Consider the following 27,713-nt stretch of genomic DNA (forward strand, 5'->3'; position numbering starts at 1 on the left):
AAAAGTAAAAGTAGTTCCCTAGGTGTGAGCAGTAAAAGGCAACAAATCAATTGTAGGAAAAACCTAAATGCACATCCTCCAGGCACTCCCTGTAAACAAGCCTCCCAAGATTGCCCCACAGTCCACTCTGGTACTCTACTGAAAAGGGAATAAGAAAAGCACTTAATTAAGTCACCCCTTTTGAGCAAGTCCTCACCAGGAAAAACAGAAAACACAACCTATAATCGCATGGTCAAACAATTCCTTAACAGAAATCTTAAGCTTCCAGATAACCGGAGTCTGACACCATTGGAGGCCTCCATTATACACTACTCGCAGTGCATGTTTGACGACAACTTGTCGCCTCCATTATACACTACTCACAGTGCATGTTTGACGACCACTTGTGTGACGCCACAAAAAGGATTCACACACTGAAGGCTAAAAATGCTTCATCTGTGTTCACCTTCCCCCGTTGTATTAGAAACATAAGATATCAAGATCCTACATTCCTAAAAGCTTTTCTTCTCTACAACAAACATTTGTAATGCCAACGTGTTACAACTATTACTGCCTGCCCTGCTCCCTCATTCATCCAACTGGATTAGACATGTGCTCAAAGAATAACTAGTTATCTTTTGACTATCAAAGGCACCTACGGCTACCACAGATTTGCAGAATATCTTGCACCAGTTCAGAACTGAATGCACTGTAACTGGCGCTGCCTCAGTGCCACCAAGGCCATGACTTGCTCCACAGTCCAGGAAACTGCACCCTTATCCCACTCAACTGGTCTCTGACTATAGGCTTCCCTAAAACACAAACAAGGGAAGCACAGAATCTAGGGGCCCTACTAACAGCAAATGCTTCATTTAGACTAACGAGACTTCTGTTGCTGATGAAATGATCATGAGCCTGCAACAAAGAGCCCTCCTGCCTTGGTCCATCTACTAGCATGGCCCTGGTGCAACCTCCCAAACGCCTTACACGTTGAAGCTTTCTTGTAGAAGAGAAACTGTGATAAAAAATAAGAATATTATAAAGAGGGAAAGGCACCTTCTCCCTATGGGATGTTTGCAGCTTTATAAAAACCTTCTGTTGTGACCCTAGCAACAGGAAGAATACCCCAAGGTAAGGACATAAGAGAGTACTTAGGATGACTGCTGACATGGATCTCTTGCTAGGGCAAGATACTGCTGTTTAGTGAAGAGAAGTTTAAGTTGATATGATGAGATCAAGTTGTTGTATTATAGCGTGAATCATCAATTAAAGTGCAGAAAGCTTTTGTTTCTTATATGGAGTAACCTCTGACTTTCACTGAACATCTGGGAAAGGAACAGGTGTCCTCAACAAGGGTTACCTGGGCAACACATACCAATCAATCAAGCCTATGAATTTACCACTAGGCTACAACTCACAGTGTGACTGGCTACCGCTATACTGCTGGGAACCACATTTTAAAAACTTCATTTTACCTTAAGCAAAAGTGAACTCTACCCTTTGGAGTATCTATCAAGAATGCACGTGATATTGCTGGATAAAGATGTTAAGTATACCAGAAAAAAGACCTTATAACTGACTGATTTCAGATTCCCTATTATATAGGGGCAAATGAAAGGTCCAAAATGTTGCTCCTGCGCTGGAAATCTGAAATACCTAAAACGATGGTGCAGGATACCAAATAAAAATAGAATATCAGAGTACTCTTGTGATTTTCACACTTTATCTACATTGAGGGACACAAATGTTTTTCAACAGGTGTTATATGTGTGGTAGCTTTTCACAACAGATGTATGTATATATATTAATATTAGTTGTTCTACATTTGAATTCACACATGTGAAATGACAGTTATTCCAACTGAAACAAAATCATTATGGTATATATAGATGTTTTTCTGGCTTTGATTTAACTAGGTCTTTGTAAAGCCTTGACTCCATCTCTGTTAAATAGCTACTGTGTCATGCTGTTTCTATTTCTAACTGCACAATGCATGCAGCAAAATGTGTACTGTTTATTTTGTATGACACATACTAACAAAGAGGGAGAATGAGTTTTTTTTTATAGGGCTGGGTCTGTCCTCCTTAGAACCTATGTAATTATACAAAAAGGCCCAGTCTAAAGGAACTTCCACAGGGTGCCCCCTAAAAACCAACCAGCTACCAGTGTGCGGACTGACTAGTTTTAGCCAGCCTGCCACCACCAGACACATAAGGGTGAGAGCTTTTGCTCTCTGGCGGTCAGAAACAAAGCCTGATCTAGAAGAGGTGTTTACACATCCTACCCAAAGAAGCCCACCACCCTTGGTAAGGAGATCTGGTCTCACTCAAAGGACAGATGCTGACTCCTCCTTCCCCAGGGCTCATGTGGCACTTGGACAGGTAGGAAATGTAGTATTTAGAGTTCCTTAGTGTGTAGAGTGTTAAAAGGTGGGAGCTGGAGAGAACCTTTTTGAGCCCCTATGTATACACTGAAGTATCCAGACTGGAACAAACACTAATTTGAAAATTGCAGGTGCAATTTTGCTGTTATCTTTTCTGCAAAAAAAGTTTGGAAAACAGTCTTTCCCCAGTTTCAGCCATTTGTAGAAACGCATGCCATTTTTCATTCACAGCAGGGGGGTTTTAAAGCCAGGCACTACATAGGGATGGTAACTGGCTCTATGTTGGATGATCGTAGACAGAAAGCAGACAGTGGTGAGAGGCAGATATCCTCTCCCTTTTAGATCTGGCTTTGATACCATTTATAATGCTTTATTGGTATCCTGTGTGGAGGAAATGGGCTGTGATCACCAATAACTAAAGTGGTTTACATCCTTCTTAACAAATCAACAATCAATAGTCATACTGTCCCCTTTTAATCAGAATCTGTAATCAAGAAACACTGCAAGGCTTCACTTTACAGCCACTGCTGTTAAATACTGTTGTGTCACCATTAGCTAAACTGCTTAAGGACAATGGAGTTAACTATCATAGGTATCATTGCTGCTGGGAGGTAACTGACATGAAAGTTAGAAAAGGGCACTGATGACACCTACTGCAAAACACTACTTGCTGTGGGATGACATTGTAGCTTGCTGTACTATGTTCACTTATTGTTCTAAAACTCAATACAAACATTTACAAAAATATCATAAGTATGCAGGTCATTTTTGACCTGCATCAGTCTAGGCATTTAAGTTAATAGTTTTACATATGTGCTGATGTGGATCCCATTTCTCCTTACTATTCAAAAGCGTTTGGGAAAACGCACCTTTAAAGCTTAATGACTCCAAGACAAAATATCCAATTATCAAAGATCCAGCAACAACACTTTCATGTTCCATCTGATGTGGCCAGATATGATGGGTCCATGTCCATCTCCAGCAGATGCAGTTTGTAACCAGGGAATAACAATCCATGTGGAACTTGAGAAGAATTTCCAAGTAGCAAAGGAAGTCGCAAAACCTAAATTAAAAAAAATAAACTGCTGCCTTTTATTCTTAAGGACTTCCGTACACCTGTTGTGAATTAGTTTCCACTGTTGGACTATGGAATTTCATGTTATCTGGGTCTTCCTGCCAACTTGTTTAGTAGTCTTATGCTGGTTCAGAATGGTACTGCCCGTCTACTCAAAGGAACATCACGTACAGAACATATTCTACAAGTAATTCACAGGCTACACTTGCTGCCTATCAAACAAAGAGTTGTTTAAAGCTCTAACTTTGATTTACTGGTTGATACAAGGTACGGCAATAAGATCCTTGGAAATCAAGGTACAACCTTATATACACTCAAGATTGTTAAGACCATGGGCACAAACGTGCTCCTTGCTCCAAAAATGAAAACAATCACAATCGGGTACTAGTTCTTCTCAGTGATGGCAGTAAGAGAATGGAATAATATTCATGACACCTTACGTAGCTTCTCAGACCTGTTACATTTCTGTAAATCCTTCAAGACTTATCTGTCTAATTTACAATATTCTTTTTAATTCTGTTACATTTCAGGTTTTTAGGCCATGAAGCTTTTGTGTACGTGCCCTTTACAAGTAAAAACAATACAATGTAATTCAGAGATTCACTGAAGCCAGTTGCTAAAAGCACTATGAGTCAGTATTGGGCAACCAATAATTCTTTTTTTTTTTTTTTTTTTTAGAAAGGATATCTTCAACAGACTACATTTATGAGCATAATTTTCCTTACACTCCCTAATAGTGCCAGACTGCCAACGAATCCTAGTCACCAGAGTTGCCCCTGCCCTTATGACCTCAAGTGTATCAGCTGGGAACCAGGCTGAGATTTGCAGTTTATCTAGAGCCTCAAACCTATCCGCAGCCACCACTAAGACCACACAGAGGGACTGGAGATCAATTCACTAAAGTTTGAGAGGCTTAGACTTAAGAAATACCTGCCCTACCACCTTTTTTGTCAACAGAACAAAAAGTGTCACAACCTCCTAAGTCACGGGGGACTGGATCAGACACAATTTTCCTTTTGTTATTTGTTATTCACCCACATCCCAATCTTCCCTAGAGGTAGTCACTGTCCCATTAAATACTATCTCAGCTCATAGTGAATTCTTTGCGGAGATGGCTGGACTGTTACTGTGGAAAATAAAAAATTTAAAGCTAAAATCACCAGTCTCCACAAGGCCATACAATATGAATCATTGAATGGTAAAGCTTACTGGGCTACAATTGAAGGGTGTTGTCATTTAAAGCCTATCAGACTGTTTGCCTGAGGACATGAGGCCTCACAGGTTTAAGTGCTAGGACGAATACACAGAAGAGGTGATAATGTGAAAATTCCTTAAATATAAGTCTGATGAACTAATTGAAACATTTGAACATTAAAGGCATCCACTTGAAATATATGTGGCATGCAGCCCCAACATTAAAATGAAAAGCCCAACTATGGAATTAAAAAAGTTTTGGTTTGTCAGTAGCAAGTCCATGTCAATTTGGTGATGTCTCCAAAAATTTGAAAAGCATAATACAATAAAAGTGCAACAGTTTTTTTTTTTATCTTACCCCTGCAAAACTCAGAAGGTTTTCTAAGGACTTAGTCATCACTAGGTGCTTTTTTGCACGTGTTACTGCTACATAGAGTAAATTCCATTCATCTTCTGGCATAGAATCTAAAAAAATGCATTAAAAAGAAAAGAAAGTGAACAATCACTATATAGGTACTGATCTTGTCCAAAATAAAACTTTGCAACATACACAGAGACAACCCTCCAGCAAATGTGCATTTGCTAAAAAAGCCCAGATGTATCAAGTCCTCTTCTAACAGTAAAAAAGCTGGTTGTGACTGTGAATATGGCAGCAATTGGTACACACAAACACTGATGGAACATTCACAATTATTTTATTTATTACTAATTTGTTTCTTTCAGATAAAACAAATATGAACTGAACAGCTAAAAGAGGGACAACAAGCATGACAACATATGCTATCATTATAACCTGTTACAACCACTGGTCATCCAAACCCTTTGAGGAGAACAAGTTACTTAACTTCAGTAACACCCTCTCCGGTGGATACTCTAAACCGTAGACTTCTCATCTTTAGAATATCCCCAAGTGCAAGATTATTTCCAGTAGTTTTAAAGAGCACTGCTTCCAGGCGTAGGTGGCATCGTGCAGCTCTGCGTTGACTTCGTTCTGCCTGTCAGATTCTATCATCATCCTGTCCACGCACTCAGACATGGAGATAGAATGCAGGCCTCTAGTTTGTGACTTTTTAGATGGGAATAGAGACCATTCCACAGAATGGGGAGGTGGGAGGGCTCTGCGGAATTTGCATTTAGATAAAGTATCCACCAGAAAGAGTGTTATCAAAGGTAAGGAACTTTTTATCCTGATTAATATTTCTAACCACTGATTCCTCACCTTTAGAATAGATACCATAGTAGGACCTCCTATGTAGGAGAGTCTGTGGGATGACTTGAACCAAAAAGACCTATAGGACAGAGCAGGCGAAATAAACTACAGTTAAACTGGGGTATCAAGGCAATTGTGCTTCATGAACACTTATACCCATGTCACAGCCTGAAAGATGTCCAGAAGCCTTGGCTCTAGCGGAAGGAGCTCTCAGTCCTTCTGGAGGCTGTTTCTTGGCCAATGAATTGCGAATCTTAATGCAGAGGACTATCCCCCTTGACAAAGTCCTTTTCTACACGCTTTATTTTTCTTTGGCCCAGAGAGGCTGACAAAAATGTGATTGTAAATCCTAGTCCTCAACACCAGTTTGTCTTGAAAAAAGGTGGTGTAAGGCAGTTGTGCAAACAGGGTCTGAAACCTGTTTGTGACCAACTTAAGTAATCACAATGAGGAAAACAGTTTTCAGATTCAGAAGGCGCAACAAGTATTTGTGTATTGGCTCAAAGGGAATACACATGAGAAAAGTCAGAACCAAGTTGAGATCCCACTAAGGCATCACAAAGGGTTTAGGAGGAAACATGCGTCAAACTTTATAGAAATCACATCACAATAAGTGATTTGAACAAGGAAGGTTGGTCAGATAAACGCAAAAGGGTCAAAAGGGTTGACAAATAACCTTTAATGATGCACACTGCAAGTCCTTGATGGGCCAGAGAAAACACAACTAGTCGGACATTCAACAGTTTGGCTTGTAACAGGTCCATGTTGTGGACTCCACACCAGGATATTATTTGTCCCAGTGCCATATGTAGATAGACTTTGCAGAGGGATGCTGGCTACAACTTTTGGCAGCAAATCAATCAACTGCTGTTGCTCAATCTTCAAGCATGAAGGTGGAGGTTAGGGTGCAGAACCATGCATACCTGTTGTGACAGAAACTCCCTCCCAAAGCGGCAACCTAATTGGAGGACAGATGCTCAAGACCGGAAGTTCTGGGTAGTTCACTCTCCTGACCCAATCTGAAACCAATAGGATGACTTGGGCCCTGAAGCCAAAGGGGAGGTCAGCAAATTGGAAAAGCTCGATGGCCACCTTGAACCGCAGGTTACACCTGTGGGCATACGGGATGGAAATGTGGACACAGGCATCCCTAAGATTCATCACCACCATCCAGTCTCATGGGTCCAGAGCAGATAGAACCTAGGGCCTGATTTAGATCCTGGTGGAGGGGTTACTCCGTCACAAACGGATATCCTGTCGGCCTTATTTCGATCCATTGTATTCTATGGAGATCGTGAAATGCGGATGGGATATCCGTCACGTTTGTGGCAGAGTATTCCCTCCACCGACATCTAAATCATGCCCCTTGTCTTGAATTTGTCCTTTCACAGGAAGGAATTGGGAGGTTGAAGATCTAAAATAGGACTAAGGCCTCCACTGTTTTTTCGGAACAAAGAAACAATAGGAGTAACACTTACCACCACTCTCCAAGGCCAGGAACCTCTCTATGGCTCCTTTCTACAAAACCGGCAGAAAGCCCTGAAGTAAAATTGACAAAAGGTCCTCTGAAAGCTGCTCTGATGTAGGTTGGACAAAAAAGAATGGCAGGGGGAAGCCTTGTTGGACTATCTGCAGGACACACCTGTTGGAATGTATTGCTTGCTACCCTTGGAGATCCTACCTCGCAATGTACTGCTAAGGGCAAAGTACAGTGTCTGTCATTAGGAGGTTCACTGTCCCTGCAGGCCTGGACGTTGGCTGCAGGATTCCCTAACATGACCCCAAATGGACTGGGGTGCCGTTTGTCGGGGTGGTGGGTCTTGCCACGGTCTGGAGTCAAAACCCCCCTAGCAACACATTAAAAAGGGGAGAAATGTCTGGGGACACTGGCTTGCACATGTGGAAAGACCACGGGAGTTCATAGCATCTCTACTCTCTTTGAAGCACTCGAGGGCAGAGACAGTCTTCTTGCCAAATAGGTGAAATCTGGGAAAAGGCACATCCATGAGTGACATCTGAAAGTCACCGGAGAAGCCCAATGATCTCATCCACAAATGGCACCAAAGCACTGCTCTAGTGCCAATCTCTCTACCTAAAGAATTGGTCGTATCCAGGCCTGACTGGATGACCTACTTGGCTGCATCCTGGTCATCTTGATTGGTATGTGCCAAATTGCCACAAAATTCTTCTAGGACTGCTGGTAAGATGTACCTTCTCAGCAAACAATTGGTGTTGACTGGCCTGAGGGCGGAGCGAGTAGAAGAAAACATCTTCTGCCCAAATGCCTCAACTCTTGACAGCTCTCTGCCCAGAGGTGCATAGTTGCAACCAGAGAAATCCAGGTTAACCCTGCTAGTAGAAGCCTGTTATACCAGCTCCCAGAAACAGGGTGTTGCATCAGGAAGGCTGGGTCACTCAGTGTGGGTCTGTGGCGATGTGCCACCTCCCTGTTTACAGATGGGCTTGAACAAGGTTGGGTGGCTGACTTTGAGCACTGGATGGCAACGCCATGGTACAGGTAGTATCTTGTCCAAAGCTGAGCATACAGTAAACTCGGTCGAGGCTGAGATGAGCTCAGATGAAGGCGGATTCGGGAATTAAAATAAGTCCTCCTCTGGCACTGGTGGCATTCAGACCAGTGTCAATGTTGAAGGAACCAGTTTGAATTTTTGTGCAAATGAGGAAGTTGTCTCCAAAGCTGGTTAAGACAGTGCTGAGGATGTAACTGCAGTAGGTAAACCGAATGGAGGCTCCTGCGGATCCTTGGGGCATCAAGGCAAAACAGAGGGAGCGGGAAGAGTGCCAAAGATTCACAACATAGTCACTCTAATGGCCCAAATCTTTTGTGACATAGCCAATAACCGGGGGAACAAAAAGTGCATTAGGAGTAATTGCTGAATTGGCTCCGTGGAACAAATACAGGAGTGAGACTAAGGATTTACCTGAAGGCTTCACCCATGAAGAGCAGCTGTTACAGAAACGACCTCAAGAGTGGGACCAGGTCTGTGCCCTCAACTTCGAGATGGACTTGCAAAGTTTGATGTTCCAATATTTGGTGACGTTCAGCTTCGCTTAGTGTTCCTGTATCGCCTTTAGGTTCCTGAGGGTTCAATCCTCTTATGACTTAAGACTCGTGACCTGAACCTAAACACCACAGACACACCTTATATGGGTCTGCCACAGACAATTGTTTACAACAGTCCCTATGAGGTTTAAACCCTGTAGTATTTGGGGAGTACATAGTTTCCTTGCAAACTGTTCAGTTTTAGTTCGAACATTTTCTTGAGGAGAAATCCCTCATCAACAGACAAGAAAAAGGTGGGGGTGGCACTCCGGATCCATGTACAAAGGGGCTGAAAGAAAGGAACAGACATTGGCACGCAGGTGTGGCGTTTATATGCAATTCCTTTTGCCCAGAGCAGAACAAAGGTAATGCAGAGCTGCACGTTGCCACCTACAGGCGCACAAGAGGTGTTTAAAGCTTTTGAACCCAGTCTTGCATTTTGGGATGTTGTCTAGGCGCGGACTCTGTGGTTAGAAGCATCCATCAGAAATCCAAAGTTGGAAAATTAATAGTTTGTAATCAATGCAAATTGCACTAAGTGCTGGTACTGGGACAAGGCATGTCTATGACACTACTTAAGAGGTCTGACTTGTCACAAATGTGGCAGAATTTCCAGTTAAGGGGTTGGAAAAATGTTGATCCCCCTACGCGAGTAGAGGGATTCGGGGGTGGGGTAAAACTCTGTTTGGCATAGCTTGTTGTAACAGCATTGTTTTACAGTTGGAGAGGAGCAACAGCATAAATTATATCTGAGCAATCAGGGATATACAGAGCAAGACAAAACCTTTCCAAATCATAAATAAAAACTGAGACTAGTAAGACATAAAGCTCTTAAAAATACAGAATGGAATGAGGATATGTGAAAGACAAAGGCATAAGTTAGTGAAGAAAAATAGGAGGAGGAACAGTTAAACAATGAAAATTACATTTCTCTCCCTTACCAAGTTTAAATGAAATTCTGTCCATGATGTGCTTGGCATTGCATATTTTTACAAAGTCATCTGTAATCCACACAGTGTCAAATTCCATTCCTTTTGCCTTGTGCACAGTACCAAGAATATAGTCTATACAAAATAAGCAAAAGGTAGTTAATAATAAAATCCACAATCATTTGCATCAATTTAAAATAATCTGCCAATAAACTCCGATCTTTTAAGTCTATATTGTTCATGGCTAGTACGACTGCTCAGCGAGTTAACAGAACACTGCTGACAAAAGATGGTAGTGGAGCTTCGGGTCTGCGTATGAAGTTGCAGAAAAAAAAGGACCTGATGTTGGTATACAGGTGTGTTCTTATATGCAGTTCCCTTTTCCCAGGGCAGAACAAAGTTAATGTGGAGCTGCACACCACAACCTACAGGTGCACAAGTGTCAGTTAATCACTTTACTGCTGTGGAGTTCTGAAGTTGTGATGCATGCAAGGGCCACTCGTCCCTATGCAGCACTGAATATGCACCAGTTTTCATTATCAATGGGACAGATCACAAGTACCTGTGGTTAAATAATTTATATCTAAGCACATATAAACCATCATACCTGGTAGACAGAAAAGAGTCAGGATGAGAATTTGACCAGTGTTCTACTAAGTAATATGAATAATACCAGCCGCCATGGTTCCCAATTCTCCAGATGCCCATCAAACCAAAATGATCCACAAAGTCTCTCAACATAGGGGCTTTTCTTTGAACTAACAGGGACTGATAGGGAGCTCCCAAACTTCATACATTACCAGATTAATGTTTACACCAAGAATAACTATGCCTCCATCATCAGTGCTCCAACACTGCTAAGGACTACTTGTTGGACCCTGGGTGGCAGATGGAAAATGTCACTTACCCAGTGTACATCTGTTCGTGGCATTAGTCGCTGCAGATTCACATGCTGTGCACATCCCGCCATCTGGTGTTGGGCTCGGAGTGTTACAAGTTGTTTTTCTTCGAAGAAGTCTTTCCGAGTCACGAGACCGAGGGACTCCTCCCATTTCGACTCCATTGCGCATGGGCATCGACTCCATCTTAGATTGTTTTCCCCGCAGAGGGTGAGGTAGGAGTTGTGTATGCTAGTAATAGTGCCCATGCAATGGAGTGAATGCGTATGTACATAATGAAGTTTAAAGTAATATATTTACAAATGTACAAATGTTTAAGATCTACTTCTAAACGGCTACAGGCTCCCGGGGAGGCGGGTGGGCGCATGTGAATCTGCAGCGACTAAAGCCACGAACAGATGTACACTGGGTAAGTGACATTTTCCGTTCGATGGCATGTGTAGCTGCAGATACACATGCTGTGCATAGACTAGTAAGCAGTTATCTCCCCAAAAGCGGTGGTTCAGCCTGTAGGAGTTGAAGTAGTTTGAAATAATGTTCTTAGTACAGCTTGACCTACTGTTGCCTGTTGTGCAGTTAACACATCTACACAGTAGTGCTTGGTAAATGTATGAGGCGTAGACCATGTTGCTGCCTTACATATTTCGTTCATTGGAATATTTCCTAGAAAGGCCATGGTAGCATCTTTCTTTCTGGTTGAGTGTGCCTTTGGTGTAATAGGCAGTTCTCTTTTAGCTTTAAGATAGCAGGTTTGAATGCACTTAACTATCCATCTAGCAATGCCTTGTTTTGAAATTGGATTTCCTGTATGAGGTTTTTGAAAGGCAATAAATAGTTGTTTTGTCTTTCGAATTAGTTTTGTTCTGTCAATGTAGTACATTAGTGCTCTTTTGATGTCTAATGTATGTAGAGCTCTTTCAGCTACAGAATCTGGCTGTGGGAAGAACACTAGTAATTCTACCGTTTGATTCAAGTGGAACGGTGAGATTACTTTTGGTAAAAATTTAGGATTTGTCTGTAGAACAACTTTATTTTTGTGTATTTGAATAAATGGTTCTTGAATGTTAAATGCTTGAATTTCACTCACTCTTCTTAGAGATGTGATGGCAATTAAGAATGCAACTTTCCACGTTAAGTATTGCATTTCACAAGAGTGCATGGGCTCAAAAGGTGGACCCATGAGTCGTGTTAAGACAATGTTGAGGTTCCATGAAGGAACTGGTGGTGTTCTTGGTGGTATAATTCTCTTTAGGCCTTCCATAAACGCTTTTATGACTGGTATCCTAAATAATGAAGTTGAGTGCGTAATTTGCAGGTAAGCTGAAATTGCCGTAAGATGTATTTTAATGGAAGAGAAAGCTAGTTTTGATTTTTGCAAATGTAGTAAGTATCCTACTATATCTTTTGCAGATGCGTGTAAAGGTTGAATTTGATTATTATGGCAGTAATACACAAATCTTTTCCACTTATTTGCATAGCAGTGTCTAGTGGTAGGTTTTCTAGCTTGTTTTATGACCTCCATACATTCCTGTGTGAGGTCTAAGTGCCCGAATTCTAGGATTTCAGGAGCCAAATTGCTAGATTCAGCGATGCTGGATTTGGATGTCTGATCTGTTGTTTGTGTTGTGTTAACAGATCTGGTCTGTTTGGTAGTTTGACATGAGGTACTACTGAAAGGTCTAGTAGTGTTGTGTACCAAGGTTGCTTTGCCCATGTTGGTGCTATTAGTATGAGTTTGAGTTTGTTTTGACCCAACTTGTTTACTAGATATGGAAGAAGTGGGAGAGGGGGAAAAGCGTACGCAAATATCCCTGACCAGTTCATCCATAGTGCATTGCCCTGAGACTGATGTTGTGGGTACCTGGATGCGAAGTTTTGGCATTTTGAGTTTTCTTTTGTTGCAAATAGATCTATTTGTGGCGTTCCCCACATTCTGAAGTAAGTGTTCAGTATTTGGGGGTGAATTTCCCATTCGTGGATCTGTTGGTGATCCCGAGAGAGATTGTGTGCTAACTGATTCTGAATCCCTGGAATAAATTGTGCTATTAGGCGAATGTGGTTGTGAATCGCCCAATGCCATATTTTTTGTGTCAGGAGACACAACTGTGTCGAGTGTGTTCCTCCCTGTTTGTTTAGGTAATACATTGTTGTCATGTTGTCTGTTTTGACAAGAGTGTATTTGTGGATTATTATGGGTTGAAATGCTTTCAGCGCTAGAAACACCGCTAACAGTTCTAAGTGATTTATATGAAACTGTCTTTGCTGAATGTCACATTGTCCTTGGATGCTGTGCTGATTGAGGTGTGCTCCCCACCCTGTCATGGATGCATCTGTCGTTATTACGTATTGTGGCACTGGGTCTTGAAAAGGCCGCCCTTGGTTTAAATTTATACTGTTCCACCATTGAGGCGAGATGTATGTTTGGCGGTCTATCAACACCAGATCTAGAAGTTGACCCTGTGCCTGTGACCACTGTGATGCTAGGCACTGTTGTAAGGGCCGCATGTGCAACCTTGCGTTTGGGACAATGGCTATGCATGAGGACATCATGCCTAGGAGTTTCATTACTAATTTGACCTGTATCTTTTGGTTTGGATACATGGCTTGTATGACATTTTGGAATGTTTGGACTCTTTGTGGACTTGGAGTGGCAATTCCTTTTACTGTGTTGATTGTTGCTCCTAGGTATTGCTGTGTTTGACACGGCAGAAGGTGTGACTTTGAGTAATTGATTGAGAAACCTAGTTTGTGTAGGGTTTCTATGACATAATTTGTGTGTTGTGAACACTGTATTTGCGTGTTGGTTTTGATTAACCAATCGTCTAGGTACGGGAACACATGTATTTGCTGCCTTCTGATATGTGCAGCTACTACTGCTAGACATTTTGTAAAAACTCTTGGCGCAGTTGTTATTCCGAATGGCAACACTTTGAATTGGTAATGTATCCCTTGGAATACAAACCTTAGGTACTTTCTGTGTGAAGGATGTATTGGTATATGGAAATATGCATCCTTTAGATCCAGTGTTGTCATGTAGTCTTGTTGTTTGAGCAGTGGGATTACTTCTTGTAATGTAACCATGTGAAAGTGGTCTGATTTGATGTATGTATTTAATATTCTGAGATCTAGTATAGGTCTTAGACTTTTGTCTTTTTTGGGTATCAGAAAGTACAGTGAGTAAACTCCTGTGTTTAGTTCTTGTTTTGGTACTAATTCTATTGCCTCTTTTTGGAGCAATGCTTGAACTTCTAATCCTAGAAGATTTATATGTTGTTTTGACATACTGTGTGTTTTCGGTGGGACTGTTGGAGGGAATTCGAGAAATTCTATGCAATAACCATGCTGGATAATTGCTAGTACCCAAGTATCTGTTGTTATCTCCTCCCAATGTTTGTAAAATTGGCTTAGTCTTCCCCCCACAGGTGTTATGTGATGGGGATGTGTGACTTGTAAGTCACTGCTTATTTTGAGGACTTTTGGGGCTTTGGAATTTTCCTCTATTTGTTTGGAACTGTCCCCCTCTATATTGCCCCCGAAAACTTCCCCACTGATATTGGCTTTGGTAAGTGGGCCTTGTTTGTGATGTTGTGGTTTCTGTAGGTTGTCCTCGAAACCCTCCCCTAAAAGGTGTTTTGCGAAATGTGCCTCTGCTCTGCGGGGAGTAGAGTGCGCCCATGGCTTTTGCTGTATCAGTGTCTTTCTTGAGTTTATCAATAGCAGTGTCGACTTCCGGCCCAAACAACTGCTGTTCATTAAATGGCATATTTAGCACGGCTTGTTGAATTTCCGGCTTGAACCCTGACGTGCGCAGCCATGCGTGCCTTCTTATTGTTATTGCAGTATTTACTGTCCTTGCAGCCGTATCTGCTGCATCCATTGAAGACCGTATCTGATTATTAGAGATACTTTGTCCTTCTTCCACCACTTGTTGTGCTCTTTTTTGGAACTCCTTGGGTAAGTGTTCTATCAAATGTTGCATCTCATCCCAGTGAGCTCTATCATATCTTGCCAAAAGTGCTTGTGAATTGGCAATGCGCCATTGGTTTGCTGTTTGTGCTGCAACCCTTTTGCCCGCAGCATCAAATTTGCGACTCTCTTTGTCTGGAGGTGGTGCGTCCCCCGAGGTATGAGAGTTTGCTCTCTTACGAGCTGCCCCAACAACTACTGAGTCTGGTGTTAACTGCGTTGTAATATAAACTGGATCTGTTGGCGGTGGCTTGTACTTTTTCTCCACCCTTGGAGTTATGGCTCGGCCTTTAACAGGATCCTGAAAGATTTGTTTTGAATGTTTTAGCATTCCTGGGAGCATAGGTAGTCTTTGGTATTGGCTATAAGTGGAGGATAGCGTGTTAAACAAAAAGTCATCCTCAATTGGTTCGGAATGCAAGGTGACGTTATGGAAAGCAGCTGCCCTTGCGATCACCTGTGTGTAAGATGTACTGTCCTCAGGTGGGGACGGCCTGGCAGGGTACGAGTCTGGGCTGTTGTCCGATACTGGAGCATCGTAAAGGTCCCATGCATCGGGATCATCTTGACTCATGGTAGTATGAGTCAGGGAGTGCATCAGTGGAGGAGTTGCTACTGGTGATGTGTGCACTGATGGTGGTGGAGATGGTGGTGGAGTTGTTTTCCTTGCCACCTTTGCCTGTGGCTCCTTGTCCTTTTCTTGAAAGGCAAGTTTTCTTTTTATTTTAATTGGGGGAAGAGTGGTTATCTTCCCTGTGTCTTGTTGAATGTGGAGCCTCCTTTGAGTATGGTCTGGCTCTACTGCTTGAAGTTCCTCTCCGAATCTATGTTTTTGCATTTGGGAGGACAATCCTTGTTCCTCTGTATAGGAACCTGTTTTCGGCTCCGAGGCTGGATGTTTCGGAACCGAAACTTTTTAGGACGTCTTTTTAGGCTCCAAAGAAACCTTTGTAATTTTCGGCGTGGTGGTGTTTCGGTGCCGAATTTGTTCGGTGCCGCTGTCACGGTGCCGAAATTTCTCTGAGCCGATGTCTCGGGTCCGAGATTGCTGTGTGGCGGTATCTCGACCGGAGTCGGATGACTTCGACACCAGCGTGCCCTTTTTCGGTGCCTTGGATCGGTCACCTATTTTTTGGGTTAAGCCATGGCCTGTTGGCGGTGGCGTCCCCTGGGCTTTTGTTGACTTCTCGTGAGTCTTATGTTTCGACGTCTTACTCACGGTTTTCGGCATTTCTTCGGCCTCGAGCTCTTCCGAGTCCGACTCCTGGATAGAGAAAGCTTCCTCCTCGAAACGCTCTTGTCCTGTCGGCGTCGACGCCATCTGCAGTCTTCTGGCTCTTCGGTCTCTTAACGTCTTTCTGGACCGAAACGCTCGACAGGCCTCACAAGTATCTTCCTTGTGCTCTGGGGACAAGCACAAGTTACAGACCAGATGCAGATCCGTATACGGATACTTATTATGGCATTTTGGACAGAAGCGGAATGGGGTCAGTTCCATCAGCCTTGAAGTCACACGTGGCCGGGCCGACCAGGCCCCGACAGGGGATCGAAAAAAACCCAAAGGGCCACCGGAGCTCTTCAAAATTCGGTGTCGATCTGTTGTAACTAACCCGATACCGAACGCAAACAATACCGATGTTTTTTCCGAGATTCTAACTAACTTTCCGAACCGAAACACGGAGCGAAAAGGAACACGTCCGAACCCGATGGCGGAAAAAAAACAATCTAAGATGGAGTCGACGCCCATGCGCAATGGAGTCGAAATGGGAGGAGTCCCTCGGTCTCGTGACTCGAAAAGACTTCTTCGAAGAAAAACAACTTGTAACACTCCGAGCCCAACACCAGATGGCGGGATGTGCACAGCATGTGTATCTGCAGCTACACATGCCATCGAACACATTGATATAATCATTAGTTGGTTCTCTTTCCTTTTACCGGACTTCGCCACATAACAGCCACGTGTCTCTTCCCATGTCTTCTCATTTACAAAAGGTATGGATCTATTTATTACTATTGCCACCAATATATAAACCTGTGAAGAACCCTGCACGTGAAACCAACTTTCATTTTCTCTTGCCTATAAACCCATGTTTAACAGTAAATGTGTCTCTTGTAGGAAAGTTAAACTGGCCTACATTCCTGTAGGAAAGTACCCTCTTCCTTGGCATGCTAAGCCCCTTTTCTACCTGATGTCAGTGTGCTTGACTGTGTTCACTGGGATCCTGCTAACCAGGAACCCAGTGATTATACTTTCTCTCCTGAAACTCTGTATTTCACCCACAATTTGCATACTGGTGTCCCCTTGTAAGTCCCTACTATATGGTACCTAGGTACCCAGGGCATTGAGGTTCCAGGGGATCCCTATGTACTGCAGCATATATTTTGCCACAAATAGGGAGCCCATGAAAAGGCTTCTGCAGGGCTGCCATTGCAGCCTGCGTGAAAAGTTGCAAGTACCCTTTCACTGCACCAGGTCACTTATAAATCACCCTTATAGAAGGCTCTCCAGCCCTCAGTGCACGATGCCAAGCACCTGTATGTGAGGGCACCGCTGCACTAGCAGAGGTGCCCCCACGACTTCCAGAACCATTTCCCCAGAGTTTGTGAGTGTGGGGACACCATTTTACTTGTGTACTGGGCTTAGGTCACTATCTATGTCCAGTTACATAATGGTAACTCCGAATATAGGCATGTTTGCTATCAAACATGTTGGAATCACACACCAAGGCTTTTGCAAGTATTGGTTGTATTGTAGTGAATCCTAGTTTGTTTTAATGTGATAGCTTAGCCTCTGGCTTGTAGACTTGTGCCCCCGTCACCTAGTGACTTTTAACCTACTAAGCTTGCTCTGTCTTAGCCCATTTAATTATTTATTTCTTCTAAGATGGCTGCCTTGTTTATAGTTAGGCCACTTGTTATGAGTTACATTATCAGTGTCACTGTGCTAAGGCGTCAAGATCAAGCACCAAAGACAAACAAACAGTAGGTGTTCACACTTAGGGATTTTCCCTCTCTCTACTTACGAGGGATTGTTGATATTAATTGCCGTCCCAAGCGTGCCTGTTATCTATTGTTTAGGAATACACCTACGTCAGGGGACCTTGTAGATCTTTATAAATACATCACACTTTAGACAGGTAATCAGAGGGATTCCGACCAGAGGGCATCGCCACCATCGCTGATACCGATGCTGCAGTCATCTTGACGCTGACCCAGTCTTCGTGTCCCTGCGGAGTCTGAGATAGAGACCTCATTCCAAGTTAACGAGGGTTGGGGGCTCCTCTCATGGACACGGCATTGGCAGATTAGATTTAACGAACCCAGCTCTCCTTTAGGTAGGAGGTTAGGCCTTTTTCTTAGGACAGTAGGGTATCTTACATCTCATATATCTTTTCTATGTATTGCGAAATGGTGGGGGTCTTCGTAACAATGACTCTTGTCTTCACAATACTGTTACTTGCTATATTCATTATCCTAATCATTGCAGTCCATGCAACTTATCGCAAATTGCAGTTATGTTGAATAAAAAGCTATTATAACTTTACTGCATCTGTGTCATTGCCTGTGTTTGTATGAGACATAATATATCTGTGAGAAAAGGGTAATCTCCGTTTAACCACGACAATCCCTGAGATGTCTTATTTTCAAGTCCATGCGTAAATGGCTGCCATAAATCACCTTTTACTATTGCGTTTCTGGTGAGGTGCTGCTAGTGAGCCGGTAAGGTTGGGATAACAGTTGCGACTTGTTGTAGGAAAGACGCAGTCACCTACAAACAAAAGTACTGTCATCCTTAAACCAGCAGTCTTGCCCAGAGCAAGAGTCCAAACTATGACAGTATGATTCCATTAACTCTCGGGGCTCCTTAGAGGACCCCCAGCAATGTCATTTAAGCCTTCTGAGGTTTCCCAGGCAGCCCCAGCTGCTGCCACCTCCCAGACAGGTTTCTGCCCTCCTGTCGCTTAAAAAGCTCGAGCCCGGGAAGGCAGAACAAAGGATTTCCTTTGGAAGAGGGGTGTTACACCCTCTCCCTTTGGAAATAGGTGCTACAGGCTTGGGAGGGGTAGCCTCCCCAAGCCACTGGAAATGCTTTGAAGGGCACATTTGGTGCACTCCTTGGATAAACCAGCCTACACCGGTTCAGGGACCTTCAGTCCCTGCTCTGGCGCGAAACTGGACAAAGGAGAGGGGAGTGACCACTCCCCTGTCCATCACCACTCCAGAGGTGGTGCTCAGAGCTCCTCTGCAGGGTCCCTGGGTTTTGCCATCTTGGATTCATGGTTGGCAGGGAACTCTGGGAGCATCGGAGTTGCCAGGGCCAGCAGGTGACATCACAGCCCTCCCCTGATAAGTGCTTACCTGGTCAGGTGACCAATCCCCCTTTCAGTGCTATTTAGGGTCTCTCCTTTGGGTGGTTCTTCAGGTTCGGATTGCAAGACTCCAGCAGGAATCCTCTGCATCCTCCACTTCTATTTCTTACTAAAGAAACTGCATCTGGACCCTCCAGGAACTCTACAAGCTGCAAAAAAGAAGCAAGAAGCCTTCTGCAACATTGTATCTCTGGCTACTGCCAGCAACTGCAACTGTTTCATGGTCGTGCATCCTCTGAACACCGTCCGTCTTCAGCCTGCACCAGAAGAGCGAAGGAATCTCCCTTGGGGTGAAGGAGTCACTACCCTGCTTCAGCAGGCACCAACTGCAATGACGACTGGCAACGTGGTTCCCCTCTACCGCAAAGCTGCTTGGCTCCTGCATCACAGGTGGTGGACTTAAGTGGTCCAGACAGTCCTCTCTTCCAGCTGTCCCACTTTGGTGGAGGTAAGATCTAGCCACCCCACACCCACGCAGGACAGTACCCCCATGCACTGCGTCTTTTGCAGCTGCCATGGCTTGTTGGCATCCTTCCTCCAAGTCCTTCGTCCATCTTGGAGCTCCGGCCACCAGCACTCTATCCTGCGACATGGGGTTGTGCTCTCCTTCTTGTTTACCCATAGCAAAATAAATTGAGAAGTATTACCTCTTTTCGACAGCGAGGATCTAATAAACAAGTCAGTAACCTTCAGTAACACCTTAACTGGTAAAGACTATCCAGCCGCAGATTCCTTACCTTAGAATTATACCCAGGCATCAGACTGCATCCAGAACTCTTTTTTTAGTGAGCAGTACCACTGTGCGCCGGTGGGTGGTGTTGTTAGGCTCTGCGTGGCTTGCACAGTGCCTATATAGGTGCCACCCAGCGCACTGACGTCAGTTTCATTTTGCGACTTTCCATACCATGAAGCGTGGATTCACAAGGAGTACTGACCACTAGTATGTGAAAACTAGAGACATGAAATGAAAAAAAGCACCATGTCTATAAATCTATTCAAAGAGTGGGGAAAATGGTTGGGTAAGGAATCTGCATCTAGATAGAGTTTCTACCAGATAACGTGTTACAGAAGGTTAGTAACATGTTCACCTGATAGAGTCTTCTAGCCGTGGATTTCTTACCTTAGGATAGATAGCCAAGCAATACCTCCCCTGGGGAGGGTCTGCGGAACAATTTCACACTAGAAGGTCCTGCAGGACCAAGTGGGCAAAGTGCACATCACTTCAGACCCATGCAGTAGTGCTTAGTAAACGTGTGTAGAGATATCCACATTGCTGCCTGGCAGATGCCCCGAACCGGCACTCCACTTGTTAACGCAGTGGTTGTAGCCTTGGCTTTGATGAAATGAGCACTCAAATCCCTCGGGGGTTGCTTCCTGGCAAATGCAAAGCAAATTATGATACGGAGCATGATCTATTGCAAGATGGTCTTTTTTTTTGTATTGCCTTCCCTTTCTGGGTGCCAACACACTCCACGAAGAGTTGTTCATCCACTCAGAACTCTGTTGTGCTGTCAAAGTAGGGTAACAATGCTCTTTTTGGGTCTCGCTGGTGGAGGGATGAGGCAGAGCATAACAGGAAGGCAAGGTGATGGCCTGGCCTACATGAAAGGGAGTGGACGCTTTTGGTAAGAAGGAAGCTTTAGTACGAGGGAGCAGCTTGTCTGAGAAGATGCTACAGTAGAGAGGCTTAGATGACAGAGTCTGGAACTCTGACCCTCCGGGCAGATGTTACTGCCACTAGCAATGCATCTTGATAGTAAGGAGCCTGACAGAACAGTTATGTTTCGGCTCAAAAGGAGGGCATATCAGGAAAGTCAGAAACAAATTTAGGTCCCACTGAGGCATGATGAAGGGTGAAGGTGGGAGAAAGTGTTGCAGACCATTCAGAAACCTATGTACAATAGGGGACTTGAAAAGGACGACTGATCTGCCAACCATAGAAATTCTGAGATGGCAGAAAGATAGCCTTTTATGGTGTCCAAGGCAGAGCCCTGCTGGGCAAGCGAAAAAATAAACAGAAGGGCCTGAAAAAGAGGGCAAGAAAACCCGTTATTCTGCCCACCATGTCACAAACTTGCCCCAGTGGCAGATGTATCCTGCCTTGGTAGAGGGGCATCTGGCTGCCAAGATGACATTACAGGCTTCCGGCCAAAGGTTGTAAGCTGTCAACTGTTGCCACTCAATCTCCACGCATGAAGGCGGAGCTTTGACAGGTTCAGGTGGAGAACCCTCCCCCTGCTGCTGCAACAGAAGTTCTTCCTGAAAGGGCAGCCAAATTGGAGGACTCATGGCAATGCTCAACAGCATGGAATACCAGACTCTCCAAGCTCAGTCAAGAGCCACAGGGATGACATGGCACAAGTGTTGTTCCTGATCTTCTTTCAGCAGGAGTGGTACGGTGTATTGGCCTACAGGAGACATGAGCTCCGCTCAAGATTAAAAGCGCCTCCAAGCGAGAGCCACCTTGGAAACTCCAGCATGCAGATCTGCTGACACTACACATTCTCAGCGGTGGCGGAGTTCTCCCCACTGCTAAAAGACTGGTTGCAGTCCCCCCCAACTTTATGCATGGTTTTTGGATGCTACTTTGACTGAAGTGCACTGGGTTCCTGCTAACTAGGACTTAGTCCCAGTGTTCCTTCCCTAAAACAAGACACCTGGTCACCTGACCCCAAGTGAACAAGCCCTTCAGCCCCTTATAAGACCCCAGTAAATGGTGCCCCTGGTACCTAGGGCATGGCCACTGAAGAGGGCCCCTCAGAAATGTAGCACAGCTTATGCCACTCTGAGGGACCGAGTACCAACCTTAGGCAGACTGGCATTGCAAGATGCTTCAAAAATTGAAAACACTACATGGCACACCACCTGTGTGCCATGTCCCCTAAACACAGCGTGCAATATATATGTCACCCCTCTAGTAGGCCTTAAAGCCCTCGGGCAGGGTGCATTATATTACATGTGAGGGCATATCTGCCTGAGAAGATATGCCCCTACTATAGCTTTGTCGATTCTCAGACATAGTAATGGTACAGGGAAGCCATTTTAAATGCATGTGCTGGACACCGGTCACTACGAGTTCCCCAGCTACATGATGACTTCTCTGGATCCTGCGATGTTTGGTATCAAACATCTCAGAATAATACATCCTCACTGACCCAAGTGATGGATTTATTTAAAAACGCAAACAAAGGGCACATTAGAGGTGCCCCTTGAAAACCTTCCAGCTACTATGGTGTCGACTGACTGGTCCTGACCAGTTCGGCCACCACTGACACGTTCCGGACCCCCACAGTGAGAGCCAGTGCTCTGGAAGCCCAGATACAAAAGCCCCCACTCCCAGGCAGGACATTCCAGGGCAGGGCGCTTCAATGGCCTTACCACGTTTGTAATGCAACCAAGGTTTCTCCAGATGGTGATGACCAACCGCCTGTCCTGACCCCGATTTTGGAGGCACAACCGCAGGAAAACTAGCTAAATTTGGAGGAGTGCCCACTTCATGCCAGCCACACCACTTAGGTGGACGAGCTGAAGTGGACGCTACTTTTTAAATTCCTCCATCTAGTTTGGAAGGAATTAGACCAATAGAGTTAGGGCTATGCCTATTTCCCAAAGGAAGCGGTCATAAGAAGGGTGTAGTGACCCTAAAGGTAAGTAGCCCATTGGCTACCACCTGGTACTCCCTTTAACACCCCTAAATTCAGTATTTAGGTGGCACCCATGATCTCAGATTCCTGATGTCCAAAGAAGAGCCATACACCACAGATGTAGCACCAGCAGAGAAGACTGAACACACCAACTGATTTGGCCCCAGCCCTACAGGCCTGTCTGCAGGACTCAAAGAACCTGCACCCAAAAATCGACTTCTCCAGCAGCCCAGCTACCTCCAAAGCCCTGGGAGGATAGCTTGCCTTCGATAAAGACCAAGGCCTCCTGTGGACAGCGGACCTGCCAAAAGAAACCAACTTAAAAGAAAAAGAAGTCTGCCTGAGGAATGGCAAACCTGCCTCTGGACCCACCTCTGCACCCGACGCCCATGGCCCGAGTCCAAGTGGTCCACCAGTCCTGTGAAGGTTCCCAAGAACTACTGCGCAAGACTCCACCTTGGGCTGACCCCTGACTGACTCCACAGTGACGCCTCCAGCCTCAATCCGAGGATTACTCCTGACTGCGACCTGCCTGGTTAACTGTTTCAAGTGCCAAAAAGACATCTACACACAGAGCCCCTGGGTCTTGGGAGCTGGACCTTCGGTGTCCCTACAACCCCTGGCATCTCTACTTACCTGGGCAACTGTGGGTTGTCCTTCCCCAGCCTCCTGGCCAGAGCCTGCAACCTGTTTCTGAAACTGATCTCCTCCACTGGATAACATTGGGCATCTGATGCTGTGTTGGCACTCTGAACCCGTCCGCCCCTGTGCCGCTAAGGGTGTATGTTTGTGTAGGAGGCTGGCCTGGCTTATAGTGGGTAGCTGATGGTACTTACATCTTGTGCCATGTCCAGTTATCCCTTATTAGTAGATTAGTAGTGTTCTAGCAGCTTAGGCTGATAGAGGTAGCTATAGCAGAGAAGCTTAGGCTGAACTAGGAGACATGCAAAGCTACTACTACACCACTTATATCATATAGCACTATAGCACAAGAATCACAATACTCAGAGTTACTAAAAATAAAGGTACTTTATTTTAGTGACAATGTGCCAAAAATATCTCAGAGGATATACTCCCTTTAGGAGGTAAGTAAAATACACAAAATATACATACAAACCAAAATCAGGTAAGTAAGCAGTTAGAAAAGTAGTGCAAACTGCAGAATACAATAGGATGCAATAGGCCTAGGGGCAACATAAACCATATACTAAGAAAGTGGAATGCGAACCACTTAGGAACCCCAGGCCTCTTGTAGTGTGTAGAGGGTCGCTGGGAGTGTAAGAAAACACTAAGGTTGTCCAAGATACCCCACCCCAAGACCCTGAAAAGTAGGAGTAAAGTTACCCTACTTGCCTAGAACCACACTAAAGGAGATTCTGTTCTGCAAAGACCACAACAGACTGCAAAGCACTGAAGACAGATTCCTGGACCTGAGGACTTGCAAAGGAAGGGGACCAAGTCCAAGAGTCATGGAAGTGTCTGGCAGCTGCAGTTCACGCAATACACAGGATTACTGTCTGGCGTGGGGAGGCAAGGACTTACCTCCACCAAATTTGGACAGATGGACCACTGGACTGTCGGGGTCACTTGGATCCAGCTCCTGTGTTCCAGGGACCACGCTCGTCACGATGAGAGGGGGACCCAGAGGACCGGTGAAGCAGAAGTTTGGTGCATACGTTAGCAGCGGGAAGATTCCGTCGACCCACAGGAGATTTCTTCTTGGCTTCCAGTGCAGGGTGAAGGCAGACAGCCCCCAGAGCATGCACCACCAGGAAACAGTCGAGAAAGCAGGCAGGATTAGGTGCTACAATGTTGCTGGTAGTCTTCTTGCTACTTTGTTGCAGTTTTGCAGGCGTCCTGGAGCAGTCAGCGGTCGATCCTTGGGAGAAGTCGAAGAGGGAGATGCAGAGGAACTCTGGTGAGCTCTTGCATTCGTTATCTGAAGAGAAGCCCATAGGAGAGACCCTAAATAGTCCTCAGAGGAGGATTGGCCACCTAGTCAGGTAAGCACCTATCAAGAGGGGTCTCTGACGTCACCTGCTGGCACTAGCCACTCAGAGGCCTCCATTGTGCCCTCATACCTCTGCATTCAAGATGGCAGAGGTCTGGGACACACTGGAGGAGCTCTTGGAATCACCCCTGGCGTGGTGATGGACAGGGGAGTAGTCACTCCCATTTCCTTTGTCCAGTTTCGCACCAGAGCAGGGGAGGGGGATCCCTGAACCGGTGTGCACCATCTGTGCTCTTCAAAGCATTCCCAGAGGCCAGGAGAGGCTACTCCTCTCAGGCCCTTAACATCTATTTCCAAAGGGAGAGGGTGTAACACCCTCTCCCAGAGGAAATCCTTTGTTCTGCCTATCTGGGACTGGGCTGCCCAGACCCCAGGAGGGCAGAAGCCTGTCTGTGGGTTGGCAGCTGCGGTAGCTGCAGTGAAAACCCCAGAGAGCTGGTTTGGCAGTACCCGGGGTCCATGCTGGAGCCCTGGGTATGCATGGGATTGGCACCCCAATACCAGATTTGGCATGGGGGGACATTTCCATGATCTTAGACATGTTACATGGCCATATTCGGAGTTACCATTGTGAAGCTACATATAGGTATTGACCTATATGTAGTGCACGCATGTAATGGTGTCCCCGCACTCACAAAGTCTGGGGAAATAGCCCTGAACTATGTGGGGGCACCTTGGCTAGTGCCAGGGTTCCCTCACACTTAGTAAGTTTGCACCTAACCTTCACTAAGTGAGGGTTAGACATATAGGTGACTTATAAGTTACTTAAGTGCAGTGTAAAATGGCTGTGAAATAACGTGGACATTATTTCACTCAGGCTGCAGTGGCAGTCCTGTGTAAGAATTGTCTGAGCTCCCTATGAGTGGCAAACGAAATGCTGCAGCCCATAGGGTTCTCCTGGAACCCCAATACCCTGGGTACCTAGGTACCATATACTAGGGAATTATAAGGGTGTTCCAGTGTGCCAATTAGAATTGGTAAAAATGGTCACTAGCCTGCAGTGAGAATTTTAAAGGCAGAGAGAGCATAAGCACTGAGGTTCTGGTTACCAGAGCCTCAGTGACACAGTTAGGCACCACACAGGGAACACATTCAGGCCACAACTATGAGCACTGGGGTCCTGGCTAGCAGGATCCCAGGTAGACAGGCAAAAACAAACTGACACACAAGTAAAAATGGGGATAACATGCCAGGCAAGATGGTACTTTCCTACAGTTTAGGGCTGCCTTGAGCCCCCCTTGTAATGACCTCAATTTCAGGAGATCAACCCCTGACCAAGCTTTACTCATGTGTGAGTAGCGTTTCATCAGTTACTCCCTGTCTCCATGCATTAAGTCTCAGACTGTGTTGGCAGTCGGGACCCGCCCGCCCCTGGGGCTGTAAGTTTATTGCTGCCTTGTGGCCACCAGGTGCTCCCCTCAACCCCAGGAGACCAACTTCTGATACCGCTTTTGCTTACTTGTGAGCAGTGCATCTTCATTCACCCCCAGTCTCCGTTGGTTAACACTGGGCACCTGACTCCAAATTTGACCTCTGCACCCAGCCCTCTTGCTGTTGTGAGTGCACTCTTGGTACTGATTTAAACCTTGCCTGCTGTTGACCTAAAACCCGAAGTCTGGATTTGTAAGTCGTGTAACTTACCTGCAAAACTGCATTCTTGTTTTCCTCCCATAGGTTAGCATTCAAGACTCTGAAAAGTGCACTGTGTCCATTATTTAAACTGAAATTATTTTTAATTTATTTTAACTAGGTTACCTTGTAATGAAGTTCAGTGGTTTAAAGCATTTATAAAGGAAACTGCTATGTTTCTAAATTGGCCTCAGATTTATTCTTTGAACTATTTTGAGTTTATTTATTCATAAAGTGGAAACAAAGGCGTCTAGGTGCTGCCACAAAGCAAACAGTTAAGAAAAGGGGGAGAAAGACAGAAGTAGAAAATAGAGAGTAACCCATAAACTGCGCAAAAAGAAAGGAGAAAAACAAAATGCCTAACATAAATCCAAAAGAAGCAACTAAGTTTGACTAAACAGACAGATTTTTATCATTTTTCTGAAGGTTGTCAAATTAGGCTTACATCTAAAGTGACCAGGCATGGAGTTCCAAAGATGAGCCATAACATAGGTGAAACTTCTGCCATGCCATGAAGTTCAGAAAATTCTGGGAGTAGCTAAAAAATTGGTCATTGAAGATCCAAGATACTGTATGGGAACATACCAAAAATTTCATTTTTCAACGGAATTGGACTATCTGAACAGAGAAGTTTGTGGGCGATACACAGGGTTTTAAAAGCAATTCTTTAACAGAGTGGAGGCCAGTGGAGATCTTCCCAGGCTTTGGAGACTGACTCATGTTTTTTATTAATTTAACAGGCGAACTGCTGCATTTTGAATCCTCTGGAGTTTATTGAGGATTCCACTCTGGGCCCCGGCATATAAGGCATTACAAAAGTCCAATTTAGCGTGCAGAAGTGCATTGACCCCACCTCTGTGTATGTCACCAGAAAGAAAAGGAAGGGTATTTTTTTAAATACATTTCAGGGTAAGGAAGCATGAGGATTTCAGCTGGTTAGTGTGCTCAATGAAGGTGAGCCTGGAGTCAAACATAACACCCAGATTCCTAACCTAGCTAACTGGAGTGGGTAGTGGGTCCTAAAGAGTGGGGCTGTCAATTTGCTCCCCCTAGCTTTTCAACAAGGCCAAAGATCTCCATTTTGTCCGGATTAAATTTTTGATAGTGCTAGCTCATCCACCTAACAATAGCTGACATGCATCTTTTGAAACGGGAATCAGTCTCCTACATGTTACTCATAATTGGTACAATAATTTTAGCATCATCGGCATATGAAATGGCCACAAAGCTGATGTGCCTAATGAGATTCAAAAGCAGAGCTATGCAGATATTAAATAAAGTGGGGCTCAATGAAGACCCCTGTGGAACTCCAGAAGGGAGAGAAAAAGGCTTGGAAGAAGTTCCCATGGCAACAGTCTGC

At 44.7% G+C, this 27,713-nt stretch overlaps 1 protein-coding gene across 2 annotated transcripts in view; it reads right to left on the reverse strand.

Annotated features, from left to right (window-relative positions):
* Positions 1–27,713, reverse strand: part of FBH1 (F-box DNA helicase 1) — a 925,111-nt gene that overhangs the window by 184,544 nt on the left and 712,854 nt on the right. For both annotated transcript variants that reach the window (XM_069229276.1, XM_069229275.1), the window contains 2 exons: positions 9,847–9,969; positions 4,990–5,096 (listed from right to left, as the gene is read on the reverse strand). In XM_069229276.1, the coding sequence (XP_069085377.1) occupies positions 4,990–5,096; positions 9,847–9,969 (230 nt within the window). The remainder of the gene's footprint in view (positions 1–4,989; positions 5,097–9,846; positions 9,970–27,713) is intronic.

The sequence above is a fragment of the Pleurodeles waltl genome, chromosome 4_1 (genome assembly GCF_031143425.1).
Source record: "Pleurodeles waltl isolate 20211129_DDA chromosome 4_1, aPleWal1.hap1.20221129, whole genome shotgun sequence".
Classification (NCBI taxonomy): Eukaryota; Metazoa; Chordata; class Amphibia; order Caudata; family Salamandridae; genus Pleurodeles; species Pleurodeles waltl.